This window comes from Thamnophis elegans, chromosome 14 (assembly GCF_009769535.1).
Source record: "Thamnophis elegans isolate rThaEle1 chromosome 14, rThaEle1.pri, whole genome shotgun sequence".
Lineage (NCBI taxonomy): Eukaryota > Metazoa > Chordata > Lepidosauria > Squamata > Colubridae > Thamnophis > Thamnophis elegans.
This window is the reverse complement of record NC_045554.1, coordinates 32,315,879-32,329,122: the sequence shown is the minus strand read 5'-3', so window position 1 is coordinate 32,329,122 and position 13,244 is coordinate 32,315,879. Positions and strand designations below refer to the sequence as shown.

The 13,244-nt window shown below is 41.4% G+C and overlaps 1 protein-coding gene across 1 annotated transcript in view; it reads left to right on the top strand.

Moving 5' to 3' along the window:
- The first annotated feature begins 246 nt into the window (after positions 1-246).
- Positions 247-13,244, top strand: part of VAT1L (vesicle amine transport 1 like) — a 56,528-nt gene continuing 43,530 nt past the window's right edge. Inside the window, exons 1-2 of the mRNA XM_032230278.1 lie at positions 247-500; positions 9,066-9,195. Of these exons, the coding sequence (XP_032086169.1) occupies positions 247-500; positions 9,066-9,195 (384 nt within the window). The remainder of the gene's footprint in view (positions 501-9,065; positions 9,196-13,244) is intronic.

Below are 13,244 nucleotides of genomic sequence, written 5' to 3'. Positions count from 1 at the left end.
TCATGGGTTACGCACACGCCCCGAGCCCCTGCCAGCCCGGCACCTCCGCGGCGCGCGCCTCTCCATCGTATTGGGTGGCGGTGGGCGGGGGGAGACGGACCCAATTGGTCTGCGGGCGAAGCCGGCCGGCCAAAACCAGGCGCGCTCCCGTCCTCCGGCTCCCCCTCCCGGCGCGCGCGCGCGGCCCCGTCCCCTTAAACGCGGCTCTCCAGCCCCTGCGCCTTCTTCTGCCGCCGGAGCAGCGCCATGGCCAAGGAAGGAGCCGGGAAAGCTGAGGAGACGGAGCAGATGATCGAGAAGGAGGCGCCCGAAGGCGGCGGCAGCGGCAACGGAGAGAGCGGCGGCAACAACAGCGGCGGCGGCGTCCCGAAAGCCGGGGATGCCAAAGAGATGCGAGCCGTGGTGCTCTCCGCTTTCGGGGGCCTCAATAAGCTCCGGGTGTCTAAAAAAGTGATGCCGGAGCCTCAGGAAGGAGAGCTGAAGATCCGCGTGAAAGCCTGGTCCAGTATTCTGGTTTTCTTTAAAAAAAAAACATTATTGTTATTATTTTTAATTCTTCTAGTTAGCCGGCGGTCGTCTGGAAGCATCTCCCTGCCTTCTCCCTTCCTTTCATCCATCCATCCATCCTTCTATCCTTCCTTCCTTCCAACCATCCTTCCTTCTATCCTTCCTTCCATCCATCCATCCATCCTTCTTTCCTTCCTTCCCTCCTTCCTTCCTTCCTTCCTTCCTTCCTTCCTGCTTTCCTTCCTTCCTTCCATCCATCCATCCTTTCCACCTTTGGATTTGATGGCTTCTTTGGGGAAGGGAGGCTCTTTAGGGAAGGGAGGCTCGCCCATCTGAGGCAGAGGCACTGGAGACTCCTTAACTCCAATATAAGTAAATGAGTAAGCAATCAAGGGGGTGAACCCGTCCCCCCAAAAGAATCCTGCTCCCCCCTCTCTTCCTCCAGCTACTTTGTGCAAAGTTCCAGCTCAATCTCCAAAGGGGGGGAGGGTGAATTCAACAGGGAGCCCCCCTTCCACCCTCTCTTTGTCCTTGCAATTGGTGCCTTCCTTAGCCATCATGGAGAAAGAACCTTAAAAAAATAACAACACTCGGAACAAACAAACTGGGGCTTATTCCCAAGTTATGGAGTATTTTGGTTGGAGCTTTGGAAGAGCAGCCTTCGGGGCTTTGACTCAGCAACAAATGCAGCTCTGTCATCTTTGGTAGGAAAATGTGCACAAATATTGCAAGCAAAAATGAAGATCTTTTCTCTCTTTTTTTTTCATATCTCTTCCTCTTTTCATCTCTCTCCTCCCCCCCCCTTGCCCCCATCTCCAGGGGTGCTCAATAATAGGGTGGCTGTGAATCTGAAAAATGTGAATCATTTTTGTTTTTTTTTTCCCAAAAGACCACTGTATTAGAAGCCCTTTCCAAGTTTTTTCCCCCAAACATTTTTTTTTAAAAGGGACCAGAAAGCTTTCCCCAAATTGGCCTGTTTTGGTCCTTTTGGGGCACTTCCCATTTCTCTTACATCTGCAGTCTGTGTGGCTGTTGACACTGCTAGATAAGGGACCAATTGCCTCGCCTTCTGATAGCCTCAAGTTCTTTTCTTTGGTCAAGCTCATGAATAAATCCTCTTTTTCCCAACTGTTCCCCTGCTCCTATGCTTAATCCCCTTCTATTTTCTCCCTTCTGGCTAATTTTGTTTTCCCTGGAAATCCTCTGTTAGAAGGATGCTGGTGACAATTAGACCTACAGCTCCTACAAGCTGAAATTACTCAAGGCCAGCAAAACTTTGTTGAGCTATTGAGAGCTTAAACAAATTGTGCGTAAAAGGTTGGGTTGGGATTTCTAAAAGTGAGCAGTAGAAATCAGAAAGAAGGATGAAGCAGGATTAGGAAGGCTATGCTCCTTCTTCTGGAGCTTCTTAGCTTACCGGAAGGAAATGCACATATTTAAGCGAAGAGTAACTTACTCATTGTGAGGCTGAAGGTAAAGGTCCTTGAGTTGTGCTTGACTCCTGATGACTCCCTGGTCAGAATCTTGCCGTTTTTATGGTGCAATATGGGAGTAGTTTGCTGGTATCTTCTTCCTGATTATTTTAATCTGCTCAGTGGCCCTGAAATTCCTTAGGATACATAACTAACTAATCCTCCTGTCTAGGTAATAGTTACGTTCAGTGCTGCTTAGCTTCCTAGCCCAAACAAAGTTAAGTTGTTGCCATCTACTGAAAGTGCAATGTTTTCCGTAATCTGTTCATGTCCAACTCAACCCAACTCATGGGGACCAGCTACACATGCAGTTTTGGTAAGAGGCAACCGTCATTTACATTGAGTCCATTTACATTGGGACGCGGTGGCTCAGTGGCTAAGACGCTGAGCTTGTTGATCAGAAGGTCGGCAGTTCAGCGGTTCCTGTTATTTGTCCCGGCTTCTGCCAACCTAGAAGTTCGAAAGTACATAAAATGCAAGTATAAAAATAGGGACCATCTTTGGTGGGAAGGTAACAGCGTTCCGTGCAGCTTTGGCGTTTAGTCATGCCAGCCACATGACCACGGAGACGTCTTCAGAGAGTGCTGGCTTTTCGGCTTTCAAACAGAGATGAGCACCACCCAGTAGCATCATGAACAGCTAGCACACATGTGCAGGGGAAACTTTACCTTTAACTGTCATTTGCTACTGCCTCCTCCTAAATGAGTTTTCTCATTTAGCTGGTTTTTTGTGAAAGTCTGTCATCTAAGGACTAACCAGGCCCAATCCTGCTTACCTTCTGAGCGGACAGAAAGTAGGTCAAGGGTGGATTGTTGCTTAGTTTCTTCTGAAAGTTATGTGACTGTATGAACTTAAACGTACTTTAGCCAGAAGTCATGGGACTTACCCTGTTGGAACATTTTTGTTTCTTTCCCAGTTTAAAAAAAAATTTAAAAGAGATTAGAGCGGTACAGTATATGTTCTTTCATGGAATCTTTCTCCGGCTTTAAATTGTTGGTCTTAACTGTTTTAACATCTTGGGGTTTTTTTTTTGATGTTGTGTTTGTTGTTAAATCAGCAGGGTATATTTACTGCTGCTCCACAAGGCCATTCCAAACAATGAGGATAATTGGAAGGAAAGAGAACTAGGAAGTGGCACAATAAAAAAGTGGTTTAGAATTAACGATCAACCCATCTCTTCCATCTTCCTGTTCCAGATTAAAACTGTCTTTTCCTAATGAAGATGTAGAAGGATGGGAGTTTGCTCTATTGGTCAAATCTTTATTATCATTGACTAAGATGCTGAGCAGAAAGTTAGCAGTTCGGCAGTTCAAATCCCTAGCGCTGCATAACAGAGCTCCCGTTACTTGTCCCAGCTTCTGCCAACCTTCTGCTTTTGAACTAGCAGTTCAAAAACATGTAAAAATGCAAAAATGCAAGTAGAACAAATAGGGACCACCTTGGTGGGAAGGTAATAGTGTTCTATGTGCCATTTAATCAAGCTGGCCACATGACCACAGAGACGTCTTCGGACAGCGCTGACTCTTTGGCTTTGACTCCCCCTAGAGTCGGAATGACTAGCACATATGTGCAAGGGGAACCTTTAGCTTTACCTTAGACTAGCATGAGGAAAGTGGGATACAGAAATTATTTTTTAAAAAATTAAAAAAATAAAAATAAAAATTACATAGAATAAAAAAATTAAAAATATATTTTTTTAAAAAGTGTGTATGTGTATAGATACATACACACACATATACATACATACATACATACATACATACATACATACATACATACATACTCACACATGCACGCACATACAGCATGCACCCATATAGTACATACACACAAAAACCTACAAACTATAGGGAGGAGTAAAAACATTAGACAAATACATAAAAATTAATATATCACTAAATGTATAATAATTCAAAGTACTCTTGAGTAACAATTTAAATACTCGTTAAGGCTAGTTTGAAACCCAGGTCATTATTTGAGGGATTTTGAGCACTGTTGCCAACATTGTGTTGTAGCAGGTTTGGGGTTTGCAATTTGCAGAGAAATATAAAATTATCATGTCCGTCCTTGATATTTATGCAATGATGGTGAAATAAGGCTGCATGTTTTCATGTAGTATCTGATTAAGTGATTAGAAGTGCATGTTTCCCAAATGGCTGGAAATAAGTGTTGGCCATCACAATAAAACATACTGCAGAGAGTTTCAGTTCAAGAATCCAACTAATTTGGCCTATTTCAGACGTGTTCCATTTTTTCTTTCAACCTCCAGATTTTCAACAATTAATCAGCATGCTGTGAATGTGGAGTGTATCCATCTTTATGGATATTCTTTTGGGGGTTCCACATTGTTTTGGAACCTTGACCAAGAGTTTCACAGTGTCTTTTTGTGTTTCTCTTATGTTCTTGGATGTGCACACGTGCCACCTCCTATATGTTCTTCTCATGACGTATGTGTGACTATCCTAGAAATCCAAAACAGAGACATAGGAATTGTTTGGCCAATGAGCTATTAATAGGCTGTAATACCTCTTTGATCTGTAGCAAACATACAATATGTACACTATAGTTTCAGTTAGGTGCATGTTTCAAAGAACAATTCAAAAAGTTAATTCATTCTACCAGATTTTAGGGAAATGATCTCCAGAGGTAAGGCTGAGTCCTAGAAACCCTAATCAATTTGGGCCCTGGTTAAAAACATTTTGGTAAATCACAGGTTTATTAGGCTATAGTATAAGGACGTGGTGACTCAGTGGCTAAGATGCTGAGCTTGTCAATCAGAAAGGTCGACAGTTTGGCCGTTCAAATCCCTAGCACTGCTTAACAGAGAGAGCTCCCATTACTTGTCCCAGCTTCTGCCAACCTAGCAGTTCGAAAGCATGTAAAAATGCAAGTAGAAAAATAGGAACCACCTTTGGTGGGAAGATAGCAGGGTTCCATGTGCCTTTGGCATTTAGTCATGTCGGCCACATGACCACAGAGATATCTTTGGACAGCACTGGCTCTTTGAAATAGAGATGAGCACCGCCCCCTAGAGTCAGGAACGACTAGCACCTATGTGCAAGGGGAAGCTTTACCTATGTTTTAAAGCATATGTTAGTAGAGTGAGCAGGAGTTGGAGAAGACTCAGCTCTTATGAAGCCACAGATTTTTCAAAACAATATGCAGAGAAGTGATTCAAAATGTCCTCTCAAGGCAGAGCTTCAAAAGCTAAAAAAACAACAACAACCAAACACCTCTGTAGCTTAAACTGGGGAATCCACCAGAGATTTGAACATCTCTGACACTCAGTCCAAATACCCTTTTCAATCCAAGGGTAAGACAGTAGTGGGTATGGCTGAGAAAGACTAATCTATTATTTAAAACATTTCACATGTTTGAAAATGGAGTTTTCCATATAGCCCATCCATGCATGAAATGCCCACATGCATCAGATGTCCACAGACAGAATTTGGAGCTGCATCTCCTGACATCATTACTGTGTCCTGATAGCAAATATAACTTTGTACTGTCACCTTGCATTGGCATCCATGCTGAAACGAAATTCCAGCCGAGAAGCACTCATGGATGACTGAATATTGATGCTCTGGCAGTATAAAGGTAGAAAACGTTTCAGTGAAGATTTGGCATGAGGAAGGCATCACTTGCAAAGCATTTTCCAACCAAGTTCAAGAAATGGAAATAACTCCTGTGTGCCACTAGGTCAGAAAAATCACATTTCTGCTATCCAAGTCTGGCTCCTGTTATACAAAAGCCCTGGCATTTTTATCGGAAGAAAAAAAAAATCAAGGTGAAATGCTGCAGTGCTTATTTTAAAAGACTTTAACCTTGAAAGAAACATTAAGGCATCTGTTTAGTGGAAACAATTAGTTGTATTGTGAAGGACCAGGCATACATTGGATTTTGTGGCTTATTTGAAATCTGCCTGGTTTTACTGAATCCCCAGAATTCTAGAATTTTCACTCAAAGTGTGAATAATCAGCTCAAATCATGTATTTAATGTCAGGGTTCCAAATAGCATCCAAAATTAAACCAGAGTCTGAGGCAAAGTATTGCTCAAGGTTCCAATTTATTAAGAGAGCCATGATGGCACATCTGGAAAAACACAAATCTGAAAGCTTCCCAGTTTTTCCCACCTAGTTGAAAGTTCAAGATCTTGCCCCCAAGTCCATCACATGGTCCAACCTCCCACTGCCATGTTGGCAGTTCCACCCATCCAGTTCCGGTCAGGTCCAGAGGTGCAAAGACAAAGGATGACCTTGACTTTCTAGAAAGAATTTTGTTATGCCTACAACGCATCTCACTCCTACAATCCCCCCTCCAATTTTTCCACAATAGAAATTGCATAGTAGAATAATAAAAAGGGCAGGCCAGAGATCCAAAAGAAAAGATGGCTGCAGGCCTGACATTTAATACATTTTGCAAAGAGCCAAGCTCTCTTGAGAAGTCTACAATGTTGAGAAAAGTGGAAAGAATAATAATGAGAGGGCAGCCAACAGCAAGATCAATGTACTTGATTCTAGTAGTTTGGCAGTAAGTGTGTCATTGAAAGAGTTGAAGGAGCAGGCTGAGGCAAGATCCTCTTGGAGAAAGTCAACCTATGTACAATCACAAGAACGGATGCTAACCTGGTGGCGTATAATCAATCCAGGATCGTGGATTATGGGCATTGTAGTCCAAAACACTTAGAATGTATAGTTTGTCTACCCTTGGGGACGGAGGTGAATGCAATCTGATCTTGGATGGTATTACATTTCATTCCGCATTAGAAATGGTAGCTGTCTGTCATTGTCTAGCATCTATATTATGGCAGCCTTCCTTTCCATTGCTGCAGAGTGGAGTTGCTTTGCTTTACGCAGTCCTTCATATTCTACTGATCTTCCTTATAAAATAAATTCTGCAACACTAAGCATCGTATTACTGTTTACCAAAGGCTTATGTTTGGTGGGGGGAAGCAATGAGCATGGGTTAGAGAAGAGTATGATTCTTCTCCTTTTTACTCTAATGCACGTCTAATTCAATAATCTGTCAAGAGTTCTCTATTTCATCATCTCAGGGTTTTTATATATTGGAGTTAGCCATTAAGAGTATTTTCTTTCTTTCTGCTAAAAATGTTAACTCAGAAGGAGTAGGAGCACAGAGAAAGAGTCAAAGAGAGAAGGAGTCTAACTGGAATGTAGGAAATCTTTAAAAAGCACATCAACAAAAAAGAACGAGGCAGTGTTCACCAGTTTGAAGCCCTTTTCAGCAAATGAGGCTTAAGTACCCAAAGAATAACATTTTTGTCTTTCAATAAAGCAAAACACGAACAGCTTAGCTTCAGAAATTTTTTTTTCCCAGCGCTGGGGATAACCATTGTCTTATTTCCACTAACATGTTTAGGGTTAATAGGACGCAGTGGTTCAGTGGCTAAGACACTGAGCTTGTCGATCAGAAAGGTCGGCAGTTCGGTGGTTCGAATCCTTAGTGCCACATAACGAAGTGAGCTCCCGTTACTTATCCCAGCTTCTGCCAACCTAGCAGTTCGAAAGCATGTAAAAATGCAAGTAGAAAAATAGGGACCACTTTATTGATGGGAAGGTAACAACATTCCATGCTCCTTTGGTATTTAGTCATGCCTGCCACATGACCACAGAGACTTCTTCAGACAGCGCTGGCTCTTTGGCTTTGAATCTGAGATGAGCACTGCCCCCTAGAGTCGGGAACGACTATCACATATGTGTGAAAGGAACATTAACCTATTTAGTGGGAATTGAAAAACTCATGGACTGAACTGGGTTATTCAGATATCTTTGTCCAAAATTCCACACAGGTTTTGAAGGTTGCCATCATTGTTATAGACTGTATATTACAGAAATCCAGGGAAACTGATGTGACAAGGAAGTTTGGTAGTCCTCAGTTTATGACCACAAAACTCAATTGCTAAGAAAGACAGTTCAGTGAGTTACGTCCCATTTTTGGCAGAGTTACTAAGGCAAATGGTTGCAGTTGTTAAGTGGCTCATATAGTCGTTAAGCAAATCTTGATTCCCCCGCATGGACTTTGCTTGTTGGAAGCCATCTGGAAAGTGTGCAAGTAGGGATCATATGATCCCAGGATCCTGAACCTTCATAAATACATGCCAGTTGCCATGTGCCCTAAAATTTGATCATGTGACTGTAGGGATCTGCCATAGTCATTGAAAACTTGTCATAAGTCATTGTTTTCCAGTATCATTGTTAACGTTGAATGGTTACTAAATGAATGCTTATAAGTTGAGAACTACTCGTAATACGTTCATGATAACCAATTTGATTAATAGTCTGGAGCTCATGGATGAGCTGACACCACCTTTTTGAAAGATATTGGACCATGGGGAGCAATCAAAAGTTACCAGTATTTGTGGGAAATGAATGTTATGTTTCATTTTTTAAAATTGCATGCTACATTAATATGGAATTGCATAATAGCTTCCTTAAAAATCAAACCATTTGCAATCTCCTCACCCTGCATTGTCAGTTTCTACTCAGTTGTAAACTGAATGGGTTCATTTTTGCAAAGTCCTAATATTTGAATATTATTTTCCAAAGCAGCATATACAAAGCTGTAGAAGATTTTGAAGATATAGAAAATTAATACCTATCCTCTCTTCACGTTGTGGACTCTTTCCTTTGGAAAAACTGCTAGAAAGTCATTGAATGAGACACCACTCAATCTATTGTTGCTGTTGCTTTGAGATTAAGTTCTTGAAACTTCAAAAATAACACACTGGGGTTTTTTGGGGAGGGGTGGGGGAAAGTTAATCAGCAAAAGGACAATGTGTAAAGAAGTGCCTATTTTGAACCATCTTGCCTTACAAAGAGAATTGAGAGAAGACAGAGAGAAGACAAAGAGAAGGAAGCTATGTAACTTGAGTTTTTAGGAATATCCCAAAAGATGAACAGTGAATTCAGCTTGGGTGAGAGTGGGAAAGAAAAGAAATCTCTTATAAAGAGCATTTGGGGTTTTGGTCACTAAAATATGGTTGTGAATGGCGTGATAGATTGTGTTTATCAGCTACCTTGGAATGCAGGCCTTCATATCTTCCTTTCTCATTTTTTTCCCTTACAGTGGCTTAAATTTTATTGATCTGATGGTTCGCCAGGGGAACATTGATAATCCACCTAAAACACCACTTATACCTGGATTTGAATGCTCTGGAATTGTAGAAGCTCTGGGTGAAAATGTGAAAGGCTATGAGGTAATATGATAGTGCTTGAGAACAAAACAAGATACCCTTAAGCCATGATAAAGCAGTGGTTCTCAACCTGTGGTCCACGGACCCCATGGGGGGGGCACAATGTCATCAAAGGGGGGGATCCATAAAGGCTTGAAGAAATGTCATGATTTGAATCTTGAGTTAGGTCTTGTGGATCTTTGACCATGGTTCATGGCCACAAAAAGTATTTAAAGAAGGGTTTATGGTGAAAAAAGTTTTAAGAACCACTGTTATAAACAATAACATGGTCTGTTTGGGTTTTATTATGTAATGTGTGTACTTAACTATTGCTGATTTGTGTTATGTGCAGACTATCATTTAAATATCCTGGCATGCTACAGTGTCTTTCCAATGTTGAATTCTAACGTATTGTGAATTTCAAATGGTGGTAGAGCACTTGATGATTAAATGGACTTGTTCATAGCTCAGGTTGTACCATAAAATGGTTTGTTTGCTTTGGGATTAGAATAGGTTGGACTAGAAGACCTCAAAGGTCCCTTCCAACTCTGTGATTGTATTGTATTGAATTACATATCCCCATTCTAATTTGTGTTCTATATCTACCAGGAAACTGGTTTTAAAATGGCTGGCGTAGAAATACGTCTAAATATAGCAGCTATATAAATATATATAAATACAAAAATAGCAAATGCGCAGCAGCAGTGGTATAAAAGCAGTTTTAAAAGGCTGGCATCATAACATAATTCTCTCTTGAAAAAAAAACAAAATTCACATTAGGAACACTATTGGTGATGTAGCCAAAACAACATTTCCTGCATAGGAGAAGATGTGCAGTACTGCAAAACAAACAAATCATCACCATTATCATCATCATCATCATCCCTTAATGACAATAGTTATGCTTGGTCCTAATAGAATATACACTCCTCGAGGGCAAACTGAGTAAGATGAAAAGCAAAATCAAATAGGGTGAAGTTCTCCGTGTGAAACATGAAGACTTAAGTGTTCTGATTCAGGCTTCCTTAGAAAGCAAGAAGTAAAGTCTTGCTCCTGACAAAACCCATTTTATTTACATGACTGTGAATTCCTTTCATTCACAGCAGTAGTGGGTTTCAGAAATTTTTGGAACCTACTCTATGGGTGTGGCCTCCTTTGTGGGAGTGGCTTGCCGGCCATGTGTTCTCTCCCTCTCCCTCCCTCTCTCTCTCTCTCCCTCTCTCTCTCTCTCTTCTTCCCTTTGTCTCTCTGTCCCTTTTTTCTTTTTTCTTTCATCTCTCTCTCACTCTTTTTCTTTCTTTCTTTTTTCTTTCTTTCTTTCTTTCTTCCTTTCTTTCTCTTTCTCTCTTTCTCTGTGTCAATCTGTCTCTCTCTGTGTGTGTGTGTCTGTGTGTGTGTGGCAGTGGTGGGTTTCAAAATTTTTTTGAACCTCTTCTGCAGGTGTGGCCTGCTTTCCGGGTCCACTGGTGGAACCTCTTCTAACCAGTTCGGTAGATTTGACGAACCGGTTCTACCAAATAGGTGCGAACTGGTAGAAACCCACTCTGATTCACAGCCAGCAAGGCTTTAGCAAAGAGTCTTTCAGAGGAATGTTTATCCACATGCACCTTATCATGTTTGGAGCGCTGCCAGATAACTAGTGTCTGAACACAGGACAAAGCAAAACTTGGCACAGAATCACAAACAGAACTTTCCGGACCAAATGAACAAATTGTTTCCTGCAAACCCCACTCCCCATTCACTCCTCTTTTGTTTCCTATGGGAGGGGCCAATCACCTCCAAGGTGTGGCTTTACTTCTAAGTTGACCCTGCTTTCTTAGAAGTTCTTATCTTCTAGCAGCTCTGCACATGCACACACTGGGAACAGGCTCCAGCTGTTCTTCTGCCTTGCTGCTGTCTAGCTCCCTCTCTGCCTCCGACACAGAGCCCTCGTCTGAGTTTTCCTCAGTCCCCAGGATTGGCCCCTGTTCCTCCCGAACCTCCTCACTGTCCGACTCTGCTGCCAGCTCTGCTGGCTGGCGGCAGGCCACAACACTAAGATACTGCAAAGGTGGTTCTCAAATTTATAACCTACCAAGTCATTTTTTGTAAAAAAAAAAAAAAAAGATACTTAAAGGAAGTAGTGCAATATACAGGTGTCATCTGACAAGAACTTACCACTCCCATCTTACTTCAGAAGATGTGGGATGGTAACAAGGGAGGCAAGAGCAAACTAGATGGACAAATGTGGGGAGGAAGAAGAGAAGGAGGGAGTTGACTTGCCTGTGACCCAGAAGAGTAAAACTCCACCTCCATTGTTGTAAACCCTGCAGAAGATCAGCTGACTTAACCTGGACAGTGTTGAAGTTTGTCAGCAGTGTTGGCCGGATCCTCCTTGGCGCTGAAGGGAGATGACTGGAAATGATTTCCAGGACAGTGGACAATGGCATTCACTGGGTTCATGCAAGATATTCTAGGTGACTGGCCAAGTTAGCCTTGCTCCCTCTTCTTCCAAGGGCACCTTAAGTAGATGCCTGCTTAGAGAGGTGATGACAGGATCCATGGACCCTATGCAGGCTGATGCCCAATGGAATTAGAAGGAAATGCCACATCTGGAATTTGAGGGATTCACATTAAGCAAGAGTCCTTGCTTGCTTCCACATAGTCATCAGCTTCAATGGTTCCAGCTGCTCTCCACACAAAAAACATCCACAGCCATCCCTGCTTCTAAGAGCCTTATATAAAACCCCAAATGTAGTTATGTATCATCGTAAAGTTCATCTATTTAATATTTGTGTACTTATTGCCCTTATTTTCTTCATCCTTGACTCATTAGAGATTTCATTGTTAAGGCCTTTGGTCTTTTGAGCTAGTCTCAAGTAACATTCATGGCAATCTGAGTTTGAGATTCCAGCTGAAAAGGAAAAGCAATAATTTCTTTTGGGCTCTAAATCTGTTTTTCTTTGAAAATGCAATGAGAAATAACCCAGGGCTATTCAGACAATCGGAAGATAACTGCATTTACCTCTGTGCAGACTGCAGTCAAGACAGTAACTTATGAATTGTTAAACTGTCTAGTATATCACCCTTAGTATTTGGCACCAATAAATTTTACTTGTCTTGCTGAGCAAGAGGCTGCAGACTTCCTCCTAAAAAAATTAAAAGCAAGCAACCCTTTAAAATATTGCCAACATTTCAGCAATAGTTATGGATTGTAGAATTTGAATGCTGCCCTCTTTATTATTTATTGTTTTAAGGTTGGCTTACCATATATAGTCTTACATTTACAATATATTTGTGTTTTATTGGTCTGGGACTATAGTCAGTAAACATAACCAGCCAATCTGTGAATGGAATAGTCTTCCACCTCAGCTGTCATTCAATGCCTGTGTCCATCCCATGCTCTCAAAAATTCCCATGCAAAGATTGGTTTTGTAGAAAAAGCTCAATGAAATTTGCTTGTTTGTGGCTTAGCTGTTTTGTTCCAAAGTTGCTTTTCCAAGATGCTTTATCTTGTTGGGTTTTTTGTCTTTAAAAACATTTTGCTTTTCATCCAAGAAGGTTCTTCAGTTCAATCCAGAACTGAAGAAGTTTCTTGGGTGAGAAATGAAACATTTTCAAGCAAGATACACCAAGAAAGTCAAGTTGCCTTTTGGACACTCATGATCTGGATGATTGAGAATTTCCATAGACACTTAGCAAGTTTTCTAAACTCAGTCAACTGTAGTTAAACCCAAACAGCTGAAGTTCATTCTTCTTAAGCCAAATAGACTTTAACATACTGGGTAAACAACTAGTACAGTATAGCCATTCAACTGAAGGCACAAATGAATTTCCACCAGTTATGGTTGCAAGAAACTTCACTCCAAATCTGCAATTCATCAGCCAGTTGAATGAGTTTGTTCCCACTTCTTTGGAATGGGGCTGTAATTGCGATATTCAACTTAGCTTTCACCTATTGTATGCAAATACTGTATCATTTTTTATTTGGTAAACCATTTTATTTCACATAAAAAATCTACTTTTTGCTGATGGGGGTAGAAGAAGAGGTAGACAAATAGGCATGTCATCCTGCTTCAGTTGCATTTTAAAGC